The sequence below is a fragment of the Centropristis striata genome, chromosome 4, assembly GCF_030273125.1.
Source record: "Centropristis striata isolate RG_2023a ecotype Rhode Island chromosome 4, C.striata_1.0, whole genome shotgun sequence".
In the NCBI taxonomy this organism is placed as follows: domain Eukaryota; kingdom Metazoa; phylum Chordata; class Actinopteri; order Perciformes; family Serranidae; genus Centropristis; species Centropristis striata.
In genome coordinates, this window is record NC_081520.1 from 32,825,017 (window position 1) to 32,846,220 (window position 21,204).

The 21,204-nt window shown below is 35.6% G+C and overlaps 1 protein-coding gene across 2 annotated transcripts in view; it reads right to left on the reverse strand.

Annotated features, from left to right (window-relative positions):
- rasa2 (RAS p21 protein activator 2) overlaps positions 1–21,204 on the reverse strand; it is a 40,344-nt gene that overhangs the window by 16,065 nt on the left and 3,075 nt on the right. For both annotated transcript variants that reach the window (XM_059331736.1, XM_059331735.1), the window contains exons 2-9: positions 20,605–20,728; positions 13,732–13,835; positions 13,547–13,641; positions 10,220–10,296; positions 5,800–5,883; positions 4,405–4,477; positions 3,614–3,690; positions 2,955–3,056 (exon numbers count right to left, since the gene is read on the reverse strand). In XM_059331736.1, the coding sequence (XP_059187719.1) occupies positions 2,955–3,056; positions 3,614–3,690; positions 4,405–4,477; positions 5,800–5,883; positions 10,220–10,296; positions 13,547–13,641; positions 13,732–13,835; positions 20,605–20,728 (736 nt within the window). The remainder of the gene's footprint in view (positions 1–2,954; positions 3,057–3,613; positions 3,691–4,404; positions 4,478–5,799; positions 5,884–10,219; positions 10,297–13,546; positions 13,642–13,731; positions 13,836–20,604; positions 20,729–21,204) is intronic.

Genomic DNA, 21,204 nt, shown 5'->3' on the forward strand with positions numbered 1-21,204 from the left:
GGTTGGGGCTATTTGACTTAAACTACTGGAAATGGACTTGCTGCCTTTGGAAAAAAAATAGCTTTGTAAAGCTTTATAAATCAACCGTTAACAAGTCTTACTCAACAACCATGAAAACTCCTTGTAAAATGGTTCTAAACCAAAAAAGTAGATAATTGAATTATCAGTTATGTGTTGAAATACATTACTGTCTAATATATAACTATAACTATTACTACTGTTGCTCTGAACTGCCTTTACGAAGAGTTTGAGCTATTTTTATCATGGTGACAATTCAAAGTTTGTCTCAATAAAAGCAGACTCTAATGACCCTAGTAGACTTGAAGGTTTCTACTTAAAAACAAATCCAAAAAACTGAATGATGTGTCTTTAAGAGAAGATTTCTGCTGCATGCACGTCTCCCTAGAAGCCAACAGGTGGAGCAAAACACAACATGATTAAATGCAGAGTTGAACTGCAGTGCTTCAAAAAGCTGCAGCTACATACAGAGGGCTTGTCCATAAAAACTGCTGGATCTGTAATCAAGGTACACTGGTACACAGAGACGCTTCTCGGAAATAGTCAACAGATCACCTGTACTGATTTCACAGAGCTGAACAGTCTTTATGTGTGCAACATGGACCATTTCCAGCATAAACACAGGACATGAGGTACTGCCACCATGCAAAAAGCCACCCACGCACTCAACTCACAGCCCTCATGTACTAACAGATTGCTATCTGGCACAATCCCCTATCACCTACACTGACGCAGAGCTAGGAAACACCCACACAAATGGAAAAACTGCTGAACACTGAGAAATCTAGGAAGATTGATCAGATCACCTGGTTTCAAGTTGTCCTAAGGGATGAGCAGAGTGGAGTTTCTTAGCATAAAGAGGCAAAAGCTAGAAGCTCTAAAGACCTGATCTAGTTAAGAAGAAGAAGAAGAAAAAGGTGATCTGGCTGCAGGTCAGAGTGACTTTGTGTGGCCTGGTTTTGCTAAATTTTTTGAATTGCACCCAACATCATAGCAATATGTTCGTCTTCTGTGTCCAGTGCGGCTTCCAGCCATCACTACCAAATTTGTTTTTCTTTTTTTGTTTATTTGCAACAACATACAACAACACCATTTAACAGGAATGTGTGGTGTCTTAAGAGGGGATGGCCCAATAATGTGTTTGACATTTAAATTAAAATATGCATTTTGTCCTGAGTTAATGTAAATAGTCAGTTTTATATAGTAAATACTGAATTTACCAGCAGCAGAAGTGTTTTTTAAGTATTACTTTGTATTATATGGTGGGTTAAACCTGGTTGTAATTTTGGTTAAAAGTTCAGTATTTAGAATTCAATGTGCAGATTTACAAACACAAAAGTTTATCAGTTTGAACATGAAATAAACTGTCTTACAGTGGTGGAAGAAGTATTCAGATCCCTTGTAAAAGTACTAATAACACTGCAGAATTACTCCACTACAAGTAAAAGTCCTGCATTCAAAACTTGAATTGACATGAATGAAAACATGAATATATGTAAGCACCATTTTACTGTTGTCCAAGGTAGAGCTAATTTAAGTAATCAATAGTAGTAAATGTACTGAGTTACAATCCACCAGCGATTACAAGCAATCCAATTAATTTATTCAGAAACATAATCAGGCATTGGCAAGGATAGGACACAAAAAGTGCTGGACTTATTTTCATGATTGTCCCTGATGTTTCCACAGTCCCATAAACTCGACCAGAGAGAGGCTACTCCTGTTTGACCCAATTAATATACAGTCATGGAAGAAATGATTAGACCACCCTTGTTTTCTTCATTGCATTTGTTCATTTTAATGCCTGGTACAACTAAAGGTACATTTGTTTGGACAAATATAATGATAACAACAAAAATTTTCCATGGTTTTCTTCATAATGATTTTGGTTATTATCAAGAAAAATTATTATTATTTATTATTATTATTTATTATATTTGTCCAAACAAATCCACAATTAGTTGTAACAGGCATTAAAATGAACAAGAAATTGAAGAAATCAATGGTTTAATAATTTTTTCCATGACTGTAAATTGAAAAAAAAAAAAAATGAATAACTGGTGGTTGATAAACATGGATCTTCATGTCTTCCATGGAAATCTAAAATGAACCCATTTATTTTCAGCCATGGCAGTACACTAAGCCCTGGAAGGTAGAACAACAGGTCTGTGTATAAAAGACTGCATGGGGCTGACATACATGTGAAGAATTTTAGTGCGAAGAGCAGTTCACAAATCAGACTATACTACAGATTTTTTCAGTAGGTGTTAATGTTGTGGTCTGAGTGGGAAAGACTAGTGGAAACTGGAGGTTTGGGAAAATAAAAGTCAGAAGAGTACATTGAACGTTAAGTACAGTCATGGAAAAATGATTAGACCACCCTTGTTTTCTTCAATTTCTTGTTAATTTTAATGCCTGGTACAACTTAAGGTACATTTGTTTGGATCAATATAATGATAACAACAAAAATTGCTCATAAAAGTTTAATTTAAGTGCAGATAGCCATTTTCCATTGATTTATTGATAATGATTTTTGTTATTATCGAGAAAACCGTGGAAAAAGCTCTTGAATTAAACTCTTATGAGCTATTTTTGTTGTTATCATTATATTTGCCCAAACAGCTGCACCTTTAGTTTTGTGAAGCATTAAAATTAACAAGAAATTGAAGAAAAAAATTGTCAAATTTTTTCCCCGATGACTGTATATTCCCAATGATCTGGAGTTATAAATTGATTTCTAAACTGATTTTTGGATCAGCTTGCACCACCTCAGCAAAGATTGAGTGCAGCAAAATTGTGTGATAGAAAAAAAAAAGCAGATATATGGATGCCGTTAGTGTTTGTTTAGAGCACATCAATGCCTTTACATTTGTTTTCATTTCTACTGGATAATAATGTTAGAAATTAAAAGACATTTTCTTCTGTCTAGTCCTCACCAGGCTTTGTGGATGCTGTCGTTTCGCAGGATCTTGACAGGGACCCGCGTCTCCCCCAGAAACACATCCTGAGCCAGATTCTCATTGTTCCACAAATCAACTCTGCGAAGGTAGAGGACGGGAAGTGAGACAATTATTTCATGTATAAATACGTGGCATTAAACGACATGTACCTCGAGAAAGACACTTTTTTTCGTTGTTGCTGTGTGTGTTCAGCACAAACACATAACCACCAAAAAAAAGGACAAATAAATGTCTCTACTGGAGTGGTGCTTACCTGCTTGGTGCATTAAAAACTAATACAATACCCGTGCAATGACACCACCTCAAATCCAAACCTCAAAACCATGCATGAGTGTTTACCTTTGAATCTGTCTAGTCTTACCCAGTGAGCTATGAGTCCACTGTGACGGAAGCCCCACATATCCTTAACCAGAGACCAAGGCTCTCTATCAGTAGTCAGAACACACCAGATCTAAATTCACTTTTTTGTCCTCAAGTTGTTAAGAAATAATTTTTCTTCTGTCAAGACGATAGAGGGGAAACGAGACAGAGAGAGAGAGAGAGAGAGAGAGAGAGAGAGAGAGAGAGAGAGAGAGAGAGAGAGAGAGTCACAGAAGGTGAAACGCACAGATGAGAGAAAAAACAAACCAACTTACTTGATCTCAAGTTTTTCTATGTCCTCCTCCTCCACTTGGAAATGAGACTTTTTAGAGTAGCTGCTTGACCGTGTGACCTGAGGGTGGACATGTGGAAGATTATTCACATGCTTACTTACTTTGTTTTTTTCAGTTTCTTGTTCATTTTAATGCCTGGTACAACTAAAGGTACATTTGTTCGGACAAATATAATGATAACAACAAAAATAGCTCATAACAGTTTCATTTTAGCGTTTTCTTGATAGTGATTTTGGTTACTATCAAGAAATCCATAGAAAATGTCTAGATATCAGCTCTTAGACAGACAGACAGACAGATGGACAGAAAGACGGATATGACTTTATTGTCCACTGTGGTGTAAATTTGTCTTCTCCAATATATAAAATACAAAAATGACACACATAAAAACAAACAATCACACACATAAAAACATTAAATCTCTGAATAAACATAAATACACATAAGTAATTAATAAACACACTAGCAATACACTATACACAGTAAAAACATACAGGAACAAGCAATTGTGCAAATGGGCAGGAAACAGCAGCAACAGGTTAACACATTTAAATACTGAGGCCTTCATAATTTGGCGTTCAATTTAAAATGTATTTTTTTAATTTAAAGTCTTATGAGCTATTTTTGTTGTTATCATTATATTTGTCCAAACAAATGTACCTTCAGTTGCACCAGACATGAAAATGAACAAGAAATTGAAGAAAAAGGGTGGTCTAATAATGTTTTCCATGACTGTAAATAAATAGTGTTTAAGTAAGCCAAACAGAATTTACCTCGAAGAAGAAGGTCTCTTCAAAATGAGGGTTGCTGGTTTTCTTCTTTACCTTTGTTTTCTTTTGGTCAGACCTGAGGACAGACATGTTACAGGAAGTCACATTTTAAAACTTTCTCTAAATACTAATATTTATGCTTTTACTGTCACTTTTTAAATTCTCTTTTTATTTCTTAGCATCAAGATTACAGCCATTTATTTTTAAACTTTATGCAGGGACATCTGTTACATGTGGTCTTTTCTTATCTCATGCTCTAAACACATGGTTAAAGACTTCCTTGTCTTTCTCAAGATTAGATCATTGCACTGCTGTGTTAGCCTCCGTTTGGTAACTGTAGCAACTACAGTTTGGTGCAAAATGGATAAAAGAGATCACACTGATGTTGGCTACCCTCCATTGGCTTGGTGCATTAGAAAATAAATCACAAAACTATAGTGTTACACCTGCAATAACTGTTTGTTTTTTGTTTGTTTCTTGCAGCTCCCCCCAAACCATCAGTTAAATAGTAGGAAACATGCCGCTTCTAGACCTAGAAAAATACAAAGAATAACATCATATGTGTATATTGTAGAGCTGGGCGATAGATCGATATAAAAAATATATCGATATATTTTTTATTATTATTATTATTATTTTTAAATGTGATATGGAATTAGGTCATATTGCATATATCAATATAGTTCAAATGTTTTCTTTTTATATATATATATATATATATATAAATATATAAATGCTGCCCTTAGTAGGGTTTGTCATATTTAGTTCTTTTGTAGTGTTCGTCATTCCTTTCTCATATAAATATATTTATTTCAGAAAAAGATTATTTTATTTCATAGGCTATTTTTATTTAAGATATTTTTTTATTTAAATGTGCACTTTATGGAGCTTTGATTTTTAAAACTTTTTTTTTTTTTTTTTTAAAGGTACTCCTGTTGTTATACAGTACCGTATTTATGTCCACTTAAAAAAAGGTTTCAATAAAACTACTTGTGACATCATTTGTCATTTGACTTTGACATTAAAATTGCACTAAAATTATCGGGATATACATCATATATCGATATTCAGCCTAAATATATCAGGATATGATTTTTGGTCCATATCGCCCAGCCCTAGTATAATGTAGAACCTTCCACCTTGTGGTTATGAGTGGCAACTATACACTAACAGACAGTAAAAAATATAAAAATTGATAGGATAAAAAGTGAGGATATTGTTGCAAATATTAAAGACACAATTCTCCATTGTCAGCTTTTTGGTTTTGGCTTCCATGTGTAACTTGAAATGCACCGGCAAAAAACAAGCTCTAAATTCCCCAAGCAACCACAATAAAACTCACTGAATAAATGTGAGATAAACAAGATTATAAAAACATTTTGGTTTAGCTATGGGTACCTGGCAGGTCCAACGAGTGACACGGTGGCATAGGGGTCACAGTTCTGCCCACTGATCAGAGGCAGTCCCTGGCACTCGATTATCCTGAGCAGGTCACAAAGAAATCAAGAAGGACACAGTTAATACACTTATTGTTCAGGGACACAACATGGACAACACTTTAGTACCATGTTCATCATCAAACCACTATCATCAGTTGAAATATTAGTCAGAATTGTTTTTCCTTTACATAATTTACGTCAAACAAAAGTTTTAATACATTTCCAGCAATTATGAACTGACAAACTGACTGTAAAGTGACCCAGACCTTGGGAGAGATCAGCTGTTTGAGAGGATACATGGTAAATAACTTATTGTTGGTTCAACAGATGCCTGAGTGGAAATGCTACAGGATTACTATTAACCCTCTGCAGTCTGCATTAGAGTTTAAAAAGAGGTTTACTTAAAACAATCAACAAAATAGTTTAACAAGAGGTGCAGCTCTATTACAACTATATCAGAGATAACAAAGGTTTCCATACATAACTTGATGAATTGACATTTATGGCTTTTAAAAATGACATATAATCTTTAGAAAAGTTTTGTATTGATGTGTTATCCTAAGTTAACATACAACCACGTTTACAAAGTCGGGATGTTGTAAAACATCAGTGTAAAACATCAAAGTGTTGTAAAACATCAAACAACAGACAGCAGTGGTGGAATGTAACTAAGTACATTTACTCGGGATACAATCAATTTAAAATGATTATGCCCTACCTGGACAGCAGTAAAATACTGCTTACATAAAATGCATCAATAACAATAATCCAATAATAAAGTTGATACATACAGGTGCATCTCAATAAATTAGAATCTGACGGAAAAGTACATTTCCAGTAGTTCAATATATAATATAAATATATATATATATATAACAACAATTGAGATACTGAATTTTAGGTTTTTATTAAATGTAAGCCATAATCATCATAATTAGAAGAAATTAAATAAATTAGGACATGAAATGTTTCATTCTGTGTGTAATGGATCTATATAATGTGTTATTTACACTTTTTGAATTGAATTACTGACATAAATAAACTTTTCTATGATATTTTAATTTATTGAGATGCACTTGTATAAAAATCTGAGTGGGTCCATTCTGCATAACGAGTACTTTTACTTTTGATACTTTTAGTACATTTTGATGCTGATACTTTTGTACTTTTACTGAAAAAAAAATTTTGAATACAGGACATTTACTTGTAGTGGAGCAATTTCACAGTGTGTTATTAGTACTTAAGTAAGGGATCTGAATACTTCTTCAACCACTGTAAAACAGTCTATTTAATGTTCAAACTGACAAACTTTTGTGTTTTTAAATCTACACACTTAACTCTAAATACTGAACTTTTAACCAAAATTACAACAAGGTTTAACTCATCCATATAATACAAAGTAATACTTAAAAAATGATAAATGGTTAAATGGACCTGCACTTATATAGCGATTTTGTAGTCGCTTTGCGACTACTCAAAGCGTCTCATACTACAGACTGCGCTCATTCACCCGTTCACACACACATTCATACTGGTGGCAGAGGCTACCCTAAACGGTGCCACCTGCCACCATCGGGAATTCATCCACACACCGATGAACGCAGCATCGGGAGCAATCTGGGGTTCAGTATCTTGCTCAAGGATACTTCGACATGTAGGCTGCCATGGTCAGGGATTGAACCAGCAACCATCCGTTCAGTAGGTGACCGTTCTACCAACTCAGCCACAGCCGCCCTGTGCCACATCTGATGTTGATAAATTCAGTATTTACTATATAAAACTAACTATTTACATTAACTCGGGACAAAATGCATATTTTAATTTAATATGCAAACACATTATTGGGCCATGCCCTCTTGTTACACCACACATTCCTGTACAATAGTGTTGTATGTTGTTTCAAATAAACAAAAAACAAATTTGGTAGTGATGGCTGGAAGCTGCGCTGGACACAGAAGATGAACATATTGCCATGATGTTGGGTGCAATTCAAAAAATGATTTTCTCCTTTTTTAATTCCTATCAGTTCACAGACTTGCTTAATCTGGCATCAATTGTCAAGTTTGCTATTTAAAAATGACATCGCTGCCAAGTCTTCAATTCTCAAACAGACATTTTGTCAACAAAATTAAATAGCTCTATGCACTGACACGGTGGCGATACAGTCTTCATGTGGAGGAGTGCTTTGCCCTCATGTTTGGCTTGTGTCACACAGGGACCACAGCTTTTTTCACAGTTGTTTCAGGTGACAACAAACAGACACTGTAGGCACCCTAAACAGGATGTGGCTGCTAAGCAGGAGCCACCAGAGAATAAGAATGAATTCAGCCCGTCACTAAGTGAGGCCAGAGGGAGAAATCGAGCAGAACGAATGTCAGGATGTTTGTGTATTATCTTCCAGGGTGTCATGACAATATTCCCTATAGGCTCCTTTGCATCTCGCTGTGTTCTTACCGACTCTGGTGACTAATCACACTGCAACAGGAGCTTGGGACCTTTGATTCCACCTTTGCTGCCTTGTCTGGTCAGGCTGATGCAGGTCGAAACCATCTTTACACATGTGAGTGCTGGCAACGAGCAGGTGACAGCTTAAGCAAACAATCTGAGCGACACGCGGCGAATGACGGCAGAAGTAAAACCACATCGGTTGCAGTGTGAGAAGAGCTTCCTGCACAGAAGCCATCACTTCCTCCTCATTACCCCGCTATCCAAGTATGAATGGGGGATGCAAAACAACATACGTAAACAGCCCGAGGTCTGACACACACACACAAACACCTGTATGTATGAGCGTGCGTATATACGTGCTCAACCTAATTCTTCAATGAGAGCTTTCATTCATGCAGACCGTCTTCCCGTGTCGTTATCTGGCAACAGTGACGATGTTTTGATGTCAAACGTTCAGCAGGAAAGTAAAGGTGACAGATAAAGTCATATGTGACACAAGCAGCTAAAAAAAAACCCACTCAAGACTGACAAGTAATATGATTTTATCAGTGATGACTCCTTTTTGATAACCACTTTACAAACTTTTACTTCTCATATTCCTCTGACCAGTGGTGGAAAAAGTCTTCAGATCCCTTAGTTTAGTAAAATTACTAATACCACGCTGTGAAATTACTACAAGAAAAAGTCCTGCATTCAAAACTTACTAAAGTAAAAGTGCAAAAGTATCAGCATCAAAATGCACTTAAAAAGCACTTATTATGCAGAATGGCCCCACTGAATTTGGTTTATACAGGTGCATCTAAATACATTAGAATATGATGGAAAACTCAATTTCCAGTAGTTAAGTCAAATAGTCCCAACCAAGTATTGAGTGCATATAGATGGACATACTTTTCATAAGCCGACATTTTCATATTAAACATACTTTTTAAAATTGGTGTTTTATAATATTAAATATTTTTGAGACACTGAATTTTAGGCCTTCATTAAATGTAAGCCATAATCTTTATAATGAGAAGAAATTAAATAAATTAAGACATGAAATGTTTCATTCTGTGTGTAATGGATCTATATAATGTGTTATTTCCACTTTTTGAATTTAATTACTGACATAAATAAACGTTTCTATGATATTCTAATTTATTAAGATGCACCTGTATATTCCAAATATATTATTAGATTATTATTGATGCATTATGCAATTTTCTCAAAGATACTCATTTTAACTATGTAATATACTGTTATGAGGTTTAATAATAATAAATAAATAAAAAAGTCTAATCACTTTAAATTAATCATGTTTTTCATTTTAAATCTCAACCTGAAAAGTAAGCTCAAGCTGAATGTAGTGGAGTAAAAAGTACAATATCTGCCTCTAAATGCAGTGGAGTAGAAGTATAAAGATACATAAAATGGAAATACTCAAGTAAAGACATACACATACCTTGTACTTAGGTATAGTACTTGAGTTAAGGTACTTAGTCAGAGGCAGTGGTGGAATATAACTAATTACAAAATGTTTCCAAATTGGCTACAGTATCAGGCATTAATTGACCATTTTAAAATGATTTTCCCAACATAAATTTGGACATTGCACGATTTAAATCCATGCCTATGATCCCTGAGAAAATGTACACAATAGGAAAAAATTTGACTGACTCAAAAACTCTTCCTCTTCTCTCCTGTGCTGCAGTGACTACAGCCACTGAGTTTAAGTTATAGTTACTACCTCTGAACAAAAGCTCTGATAGAGTTTTGCATTCACAGTAAATGTAAATATATGTACATGTGGTGCTTTCATGTAAAGCAATTTACGACTTTTATTTTTTTTGTTACAGTTCTGTATAAATAAACCTCCTGTCGAACACCTCCTGCAAAATTCCCAGTTTAAAAGACAATTTAAACAGTTAGTTCAGACGTGGCCTACTCACCGGACTAGTAGGTGTTGACCTACTGAGCCGTTCTCTGTGATCACTTCATTCAACCGCATCTCCAAGTGAACCTTACCCTGTTGAACACGAGGAGAGCAGAGTTATAGTTACGGGAAACATGAAAATGTAATGTTACACTATGGCACAAAAAGTTTCAGGTCGAATCACAAGTTAAGATGATGGTTGTAATATTCATTTATTTTAAATAAAGAGGGGTAGGATTCAGTTCATTTGACTAAATAAACGCCCAAATATTTTAATTCCATTTAGTTATTGCCCATTTCCCCTCATTGTCATTTCTCTCTGTGTGTCATTTTATTCTCTAGGCCTCGTCCTCGGCATGTGGCCCGGTTTGATCTCCTGATTCATGTTGTTTTAAGTTAATGGTGGGACCATGTGTAACAAGAGCCAGAGCAGCTGTGAATTTTGTCATCACTCATAAAAGATCTTTACGGGGTCGGATGTGGTGAAGGCTGCCGGTCTCGCCTTCGGAAGTGTCAGAGAGAGTGAGAGAGGAAGAGAGAGAGAGAGAGAGAGAGAGAGAGAGCCAAACAAAACGCCCACACACTTGCACTCTGTCTCTGCAATTCAGCACTTGGCTGAGATGGCGAGTAGTTCTTTCTGATGCAAGATAGGCCTTTAAGCCAATATAATACTTATTATAATAAAATCAATATCATCCACAAATTAAAGCTCACATTACAACTACCCATCTTCCCTTTTCACGAGCAGATAATACGCTCAAATATGTCTGTATTGTCTGTCAGACCCTTGCAATGAGCAGGTTTAGTCGATTAAAGCTAACTCTCCTCACGTACATACACAGCCTACTGTTTGACTACAAACCAAGCAAGAGAGGCATTGCTTAACACCTCCATCACTTACTGATGTAACTTTGCAGTTGAAAGTGTCTACTTGTGAGTGAATCAGTGTAGCAGCACATACCCAGAATAGTCTGGCGTGGGCTAATGGCAGCTAGAGTCAACACGTTAGCTCCAGCAGCACAGAAGTGGTAGTGTGCTGTAGTTTCAACCAGACCACAAAAACTATCTGATCAAAGAAATCTACAGTTGAAATAGAGCAACCCACATGCATGGCCTAAATGTGCGAGAAACCAGAACTGCACCCTTGAAAAAAAAAAGATCAATAAAATGCTGAAAGGCAAGAAAGAGAAGTTTCGACACATCAGGCAGACACTGGACATTAAACACCTGATAAGTCTCAACTAGGGCTGGGCGATATATCCATATATATTTAAATGTGATAAGGAATTAGACAATATCACATATATTGATAAAGTTCTTTTTTTTTCTTTATGTATAAATGCTGCCCTTACTAGGGTTTGTCATATTTAGTTCTTTTGTAATGCTTGTTGTTCTTTTCTCATACAAATATATTAATTTCAGAAAAAGATTGGCCTGTTTTATTTCAAAGGCTATTTTTATTTATATACAGTATTTATGCTGACTTAGATAAACGGTTTCAATAAAACTACTTGTGACATGTCATATTTGACTTTGACTGAACATTTGCTCTCACATTGCGATAAAAATATGATATATGATATATATATTGTATATCGATATTCAGTCTAAATATATCGAGATGACTTTTGGTCCATATCGCCCAGCCCTAGTCTTAACTATAGTATCGTGATTATTAGAGTGCTACAGCTGCACGCCAGTGCTGGAATATAACCAAGTACTCAAGTACTCACTTAAGGACCTTTCAATTTTAAGCTACCTTATACTTCCAGGCAAATATTGTACTTTTTCCCCACTTACATTTATTTAAAAGCTTTTGGCCTAGTTCCTAGTTTATTTATGTATATTTTGTATCAATAATCTAAATTGGTTATAATACATTATTTGAGGTTATGCCACCCTGCAACATATAAAGTAATTAAAATTAGCTCCACCCTAACCAGCTAAGATGTATGAATGCACCAATAAGTATAATTCAATAATATATGTGTAATTCTGAGCTAGGCCACAGGTTTACTTACTGGCTGTACTGGTACTAATTCTATTTTATTAAGTATATATTGATGTTAATATTTATGTACAGGTGCATCTCAATAAATTGGAATATCATGGAAAAGTCCATTTCCAGGAGTATTGAGTCATATAGATGGACATACTTTTCAGAGGCCAACATTTCCATATTAAACATACTTTTTAAAATTGGTCTTTTGTAATATTAACATTTTTTGAGAGACTGAATTTAGGTCTTCATTAAATGTAAGCCATAATCATTATAATTAGAAGAAATTAAATAAATTAAGACATGAAATGTTTAATTCTGTATGTAATGGATCTATATAATGTGTTATTTACACTTTTTGAATTGAATTACTGACATAAATAAACTTATCTATGATATTTTAATTTATTGAGACCTGTACTTTAACCTAAAGTATGGGAAAAGCAAAAATATATATGTGATGTGAGTTTTCCACACCACAGAAAAATGTCTTATTTAAAGAAAAAAAATCACCAAATGTAAAAAAATTGGTTTTAAAATAGTGAAATAATGAGCAGTAGTCTCTGCTCTGAAAACGCCCTGGACGCCCCCAGCATTTTTACTTTACCCGGACTTTGAGTAAGATTTTAAATACAGGGGTTTTACTTCAATGGAATATTTTTACATTGTAGTATTTCTACTTCGAAGTACAAGATCTGAATACTTCTTCCACCACTGCAGCAAGCTATTTATTTTAGTCAGGTGTAACTAACTCTGGAAAAAAAAAAAATTAAATTTGTCCAAAACATAATCATAGAAAACTCAAGTTGTCAACCAGGCAGTCCTCACAGACTACTGACTTTGGGCACTGGCTGACATACCGGTTGTATAAAACAATGATTTCCTGTTTTAAGGCTGTATGCAAACAATAATTTATGCAGTTGCCAAAAAAGTCACATTTGCATGACAAAAAAGATCGGAGTGAGTTTTTGACAAAGTTTTAACCAGACTTTTGACACACTACAGAAAAGTCCATATTTATTGGTTTTGTTCAAATTTAATTCTGACAGGTAGCAAAAAATTATGAATTTCGTAACAATAACAATCTATCCATTACAGGTTAAAAAAAGACAGCTTGAACATAGACCGCTAAAGCTTATTTGACATGGAAACTGTCTTATCTATATGCAAATTTTAGTCTACCGGTACATGAATGTCCTGCTTGTTGTATTGTGAAAATATCCCTCGAGGCCAAAATAACTTTAGTAGGAACTTATACAATAGGTTGTATTATTCAGGATGGAATATGCTATAAATTAAGTGCCACATTTTCATTCATAGTTTAAAACTTTCCCAAGAAATTACCTGCACTTCTGAGTTAGGATCTACTGGATGAAGGCCAAACCAGTGCTCCTTCCCACTGTTTTTACACAGGTCATCCTTCCTGATTGACACCTTGCCTGAAAAGACACAAAGACACACACACACACACACTTAACTACAACTCGTCCCACTCAGACAAGAAAAATACACTTGTGCAAGCTTCTTACCAACAGGTAGGTCCCTTTGGAAAACGCTCTTGGCATAAACATAGAAGGATAAACACTGGAATGGACGTGGGATCTCAAAGTAAAAGTCCTCTCCGTAGAAAGGGCTGCAAATAAAAGCAGAGGTTTAAATTAGCACACAAGGCTGCACTGTTTGGGGAAAATAAATTAGTGTGTGAGAATGTGAGTGAGAATGTGTGTTGGTGGTGTTATGTGTGATTAACTGTGACCAGATTCATGGTTATAGCCTGATTTAAGCCCTGACACATACATGTAGGCTTAATTAATGATTTGCTAAGCATTGATGCTTGATGTTTGTATGATATCTGATTTAAAGAAGCAAACCAACCACCACATATTTTTTGTAGGCCAACAGGGAAGTAGCATCTCCTGGGGTCTATTGAGAATTGGTCTATGAGATTTTTGCATTGGATTTTGGGATCATTGCAGAAAATAAGCTCTGTGGCAAACACACGTTTCTGATGCTTTAACACATTTTGTTCAGCAGGATAATCTTTACAAATGAATACCACTTTTATGATTTTTTAACTGTAATGCAGCTGACTGAAGTAAGAAGCTAATGTTATGCTATAACAAACTACACCACAGTTGCACGACTTTAACGTCACTCACTACCGTTAGCTTCAGACAGTCTTCAAAAAGCTAACCAGTGGTTTTGACAAGCTAGCGAATCAGAAGCCTAATAAATTGTCTATTTACACAATCTACAATCTACAAGAGTTTGCAAAAGCACTGAAAAACACAACTAGAGGCTGTGAGGCGGACTAGTGAGAGGGTTGCTGTCTGTGTCTGGTGTGATGACGTTTAATGTCCCCGACAACCACTGTAGTCTCATTTAGCCACTTGTTAGCAACCTCCTTCTTAAGGACACGTAAAAACTCCAAAATTCACAAGCTGGGGGTATTTACTAACTAATTTTATGTCGCACAACATAACATGAACATCTCTTCAGCTTGTGTTTACCACAGACCTTATTTCAGGCATCTAACCAAAAACCCATTCAAAATCCTCATTGAGTTTGAGAGGTTAGACCTCATGGTGCTAAAATGCTAACTTATTTCTGGGTTTAAGAACTCATTCCTGTGGCGGCCTATTTGGTCTTTTCTTTTAATGTCTCTCTGATTAATACTACGCTGGAACTAAAGATAAACCCAATACTGATTGGGTTGATGCTGACTCAAATACTTGGATCTGGTATAAATCATTTTAATAGTTTGCATGAGACAAGGAATCTAAATCGTGAGCAACAGGATGATGTTATCAAAACTGACTCCTCTGTATGGTAAAAAATACACACCAAATTAACATTTCTTTCCAAGCTGGCCCTTGACTCATTGGGCAAATAATTGGGAAAGATCCTCTGAGTCACTTCATGTGCTTTGTATTTGTAATTTCCTCAGCTAGATCTTTGCTGTCCACCTGACTTAATTCTATACTGTGACATGTCATCACTAAACTCAAAGTCCTTGAGCAATAAAATGCTGTTGGGTTATAACAATCATGCAATTTCTGTGATACAAGTTTGTGTTTATGGCCTTAGATTTTGTAGAACAGAAACAGACAATTACTGATACAACTTGATGTGGTGCTCAAGCCAAAATGCAATTATCATATTTGAGCACAACTATCACAAACACAGGATTTGTAAATTTCCTGGGAAATGAACTGTCTGAGCAGACGGTGGACAACACAGGGTGCCCTGATGACTTATCAGGGTTGCTGTGGGGAATGTTCTTGCTATGTTGTGGGTTTAAATCTGTCACTTTTGCCGTCCATTCTCTCCAAAACCTTTCTTGTCATTTTCTTGACATGCAGCCATCAGCTATCAGATCCTGTAACAATTATCTGTGAAGACGCCTTTGCATTACATTCCTCTACCCTAACCAAATGACCAAATGAAATGGGAAAATTAAATTAAATCTGCAGGGTGGGAGCTGGGAGGACTAAAATATCTGGAATGTTACAAAAATATCTGGATAATAAAATGACAGGGGGCAAAGTCAGGTTTATAAAAAGCTGAAAAGGGCAATTTGAGTAACGTTTAGATAGATAATAGTAGTTACTAATAACAATATGAATGGATACTAAAACCTTTTTTTACAAAACATAACAGAAAATTATGCTTGGGCAGACTTAGAAATGGTGTCAATGGTGTTAATATTTGTTTATTCCTAAATTAAATCTGTAATGATGTTTATTTTGCCTTTTTTATTATTATTTATTTCCTCAGAGTTCATTTCTAGAATTGGGTGACAAAATACATGGCATGTATAATGTATGACAATGCATAATAATGTTTACTTTCTTTAGTAAAGTTATTTGTACATGTACACATCCTGATAAAAAAAAGATCCTTTTTCATTCCAACTTAAGAATCAACTACACGGTCACCCATAAAGTTTGAATAAAAATATTTTTTTTTACTTCTTTCCATTAACTTATTGTGACAATGTGATTTATTATTGACGGATAAAGTGTATATCTCCCCAAAACCTTATTAATCAATCTCTTCCAAACATATCACAATGAAAATGAAAACACAATTAAAAGAGGATTGTGTCTGAAAACAAAATTATTCCAACTTTATGAGCGGCTTCCATATCTAAATCTGTGTATTTTCCCCTCTAAAATCATTATCAGTGTCACATATATTGACTTTCAGTGATCACATGAAGAGTTTTGTCTGATGGAATTAATTGTCTGATTATTTGACTAGGGGTTTCATGATTTAAAGATCCACAATTTGATTAGGCTTTTCAATTTTGAGGTCACGATGCACTTAAATTTGATTTGAACATGTCTTTTCCCAGCACTGAAGGCTGCACCATTGTTAGACTATGGAGAATTGATTCATGAGGATCAACAGATCATTGCTTTTATGGCCTGATAACTGCCATTTACATTTTCAAATTCTTCTTTAAAAACATAGGCTCCATTGTATCAACAGTGATATGACAGCCATGTTTTTTTGCCAGTCAAATTTTTGATGTCCCTGATCTGGCTTTTGATTTCGATCATTGAAATAAAAAGCTCATTATGATCAATTTCTGACACACAGACCAAACTTTCACACCTACGGGTATATTTAGAGATCCATCCCACCTAACCTGTATGACTTTAGACTGCGGGAGGAAAACTGAGCACCCGGAAGACACCCATGCAGACACAGGGTGAACATGCAAACTCCAATCATTAAAACAGCATGTGCTACAATACTGCATAACTTAGCCTAACCAAAACAGACATTAGATCTCATGGGTTCATCGCGGGACCTACTGCCCTGTAGGAGCTGGCACAAACGCAGAGGGCCCAAGCATCTGTGCCACTCAGTCCTGCCAACATGACTACCTCACGACCAACACGGTGAGCCAGACAGCTTGATTTGACACAGCCGATTGTAGGTTAAGCACTACCTCGATGTACATGCTGCCAGCAGATGGACCACCTGTCCAAAACAGCCTGAACAGTGTTTGACAGTTGTACTGGTTTAACCACTCATGTTTAATTAAAACTGAAGTCTTTTTAAATGTTTCTTACAAGTCATTTACAGCAACGAAGTTCAGAGGTCTCTTAATTTTGGGGATAAAAATAAAAACAAAACAAAGGGTTTAAAAAAACAACCATATATTTAAAAAAAAAAGGTTACTCTTTCCATTAAATGATTGTGACAAAGTGATTTATTCTTGACTGATAAAGTTTATCTTCTCAAAACTTTCCAAACATGTTTAATGTTTAATATTTTTCAATAAAGTTATTTGTACATGCAAAGTCAAAAATCAGTGCACAATCCTGATAAAAAAGGTCCTTTTTCATTCCATCTTAAGAATCAACTACACGGTCGCCAATAAAGTGGGGATAAAAATATTTTTTACTTCTTTCCATGAAATGATTGTGACATTGTGATTTATTATTAACAGATAAAGTGTATATCTTCTCAAAACGTTATTAATCGATCTCTTCCAAACATATCACAATGAAAATGAAACCACAATTAACAAGGATTGTGTCTAAAAACTAAATTATTCCAAATTTATGAGCAACTGTGTATGTCGGCCAGTATAAAAAAAAAAGTTTATGGTTTACGGGTCATGTGCTCACAGTTCCACTTTCATAGCTTTTAAAAATAGAATCATGCCTGTTTACAAGGTTAATTTCCATGTCTCATCTGTATAAATATTCCCTGCTTTATTGAGGGAACGGTCCTGTAACTCTTAAATCCCTGCACTGAAGCCTCCCTCTACAATTTATGCATCTTGGATGGTGAAATATCTTGCCTGACACTTCCGCACTGGGTTTAGCCAACACATCCAGTGTACACCCACACATCCTCCTCAACATCACATGGAATTATGCACTTGCAACCTCCCTATTCTGCACACACTCAAACATACACCCACTATACTACCTTCCTTTCTGTTGTCATCCTAGCTTCTAAACAATATGAGAATGCAAGGTAGAGCCACTTGACCACAACTGTTTGAACATGCCTGCTTTATTCAAGGGATTAGCTGCAATTAGAGCTTCCACATAGCCTTTAAACCATTAGAAACAGAAGTCCGTGCGGCAAGCATGAGTCAAGCACCATCTTTTTTTTTTTTTTTAAAACACAGTGGGCAATATTTGAGTGATTATTAAGATGTGCTAAACAGAGGCTAAGGTAGTCGAGAGTGACACAGAGAAAAAGACAGGCGAGAGCGTGGGAGGACACTCTTCCTCAGAGACTGTAAAATCCTTTTGAACAGCACCGAAATCAGGAGAGAGAAAAAAAAGAGCTGTTGTGAAATACCTAGAGAAGGCAGACCCATGTTTACAGTGAGATTTGCACTGATGTAGATAGAAACCTAAAAAGGTTTCCTGGTGCCCATCTCCCACACCTTTCTCTGAACCGCTTGAAAATGTAGCCACATTGGTAAAATAGCTCTTTTCAGTCTGAATCACTTAATGTTTCCCAGCTAAAATGGTACCTTGCACACACACAGCTCTGAGACACAGATTCACAGTTTGTAAGATGTAATCAAATGACTGTGAGTTTTCAAACCGGACATTTCTCACATGAACGCCCTGCAACAAACACGACTGCTCCAGAGTTTAGTATAACCGTTTCCACGTGAGAGATTTTCTCAACAAGTTATTTTGGTTTTCTTTAAATGTTGCTTTCTTGGAAAGAAGTAAAAAAACAAACTGTAAATTGTACAAAGAATAACACAAGCCAACAGTAATATAATCAATTCATATGAGTATAACCTAATAAACGGCGTTCCTGAAACGGGATGTTGCACATTTTCTTGGTATTTATCTCTGTATTCGTGACATTAGCCCTCCAGTACTGATTTACATAATTCTAGATTGTTGTTACTAGAGATAAAACAAATGGTCCAACAATTAATCCATCAATTATTTAGCATATAACTTAGCAAAAATGACAAATAACTTCCTAAATTCCAACAGATGAATGGTCAACAACTAAAAGGCTTCCAATATATCATTCATTGTTCTTAACTGATTGTCTAAACTTGGGTCGTAGGGCCTGGAGCCACTTGCATTGGGCAAGAGGCAGGGTACACCCTGGACAGGTCACCGGACTATCACAGGGCTGACACGGAGACAAAACAACCATTCACGCTCTCATTCACTCCTACAGGTAATTAAGAGTCACCAATTGAACCTAAGCTGCATGTCTTTGGACTGTGGGAGGAAAGCGGAGAGAGGCTAAAGTGCCAATCACTACAAAACTGTGTAGCACGGCATCTAATATACAATATCAAGAGCACGGCAGCAAATCCTTATATTTATAAAACATTTGATTGACCAGATTATAAGCTACACCTTTACAAAACTTCCACTAGTTAAAACTGTGAGGAGGAAACGGCTAAGATAAAGACACTGAACCTGAAACGTCGCCTGCATATAAACAGAAGGATGTTCGGATTTCTTGTATAGTCAACATTACTTGCTATAGATGATGTGTGCAATGACTGCACATGAACAAACCCAAGACATTGAAAAACTGTACGCTACTGAAATAATTTCTCCTCCTTCTGAATCACTTGAAGCCTCACACTGACCCAGAAATGAATCATTGAGTACTACACATTATATTCAACTACCATTTTGTCTTTTCAACTTCAATCTCCCACTTTTTAAGACTGCTACTATTTTCTGTTAGCAAGTCAGATCTTATTTTACATTGCAATATTTTTCACTCCCCTTTATTTGCCAAATAAAGTAGTATTTAATTCGCCAAATGCTGCCATCGTGGCAATATTAGGAAACATATGGAAAGCTCTCTTTAAAAAAGAAGTGCTTATCTACAATATTTCAACACAAAGACTACAAGGCAGCTACTCCCATGCTCATTATCAATTCAAAGAGTAAATAGGCAAGATATGCTGAATTAAAATAAAAAATAAAAGACCTTTCTTTCTGTTTGGACATCCACCATATTAGGGCTGCAACTAATGATTATTTTCATTATCGATCAATTTGCCAAATATTTTCTAGATTAATCCATTCATTGTTTAGTCTTTAAAATGTCAGAAAATAGAGGAAAAAGTCTAAGATGATGTCTTTAAATCTCTTGTTTTTTAATTGAAAAAACCCAAAGACATTCAGTCAAATACAATATAACAGAGGAGCAAAAAGCAGGAAACCTCCACATGAAAAACAGCATTTTCCTTCTAATTTTGAATGAAAAATGATCTTATAGATTAACTGATCAAATAGTAGGCAACAAAATCGTTTTTAATCATTTTTTGTTGGTCAACTAAATCATTAGTATACTATTACCAGCTGTATACCTGCAGCCCTGACTGGTAATAAGACAGTAAGAAGATCCAGCAAGGTACCATTGCTTACCTGACGCTTTTGTCAATCACCTTGGTGCGGAACACCTCCTCCTGATCCAGACTTATGGTGCAAAAGGTGCAGAGATCCCTTTGTCGATTTGGACCCGAAACTGGACCTAGGTTCTTAGCTTCACCTGCAACACCAAGAGGAAAGCATCATTAGCATCTCGGCTGGCGTCAAAACAACAGCAGTAGGAGAATTTATAGAAAAATGTGCACTCTGTCATCGGCACATCAGTGACAACCCACATCCATAATATTTTGTAATTTTTCTCGATGTCTATAGCTACGTCAAGTCTACAGTTATAATATTATTCTAACAGGTATGCTTGACTTGAGAAGTGAACGACATGTCACATATCAACAGAGATATACTTTATTAAATATGAACATCTGTTATAAATTTCAGATCTTTTCTTTGCTATTGTACTGCAATCAACAAGTGGCAGTCTTAGAGTCTATGTTTGTTTGACAAGAAGAGAAAAAATAAGAAAAGTTTAACCATAAACATTATTATCAAATGATATGGTAATCATACAGAGTTACACTTTTAAAATATGCTTTAACATTCAACATCCTCATGTTCATATAGGAAGAGTGGCTCATGCCA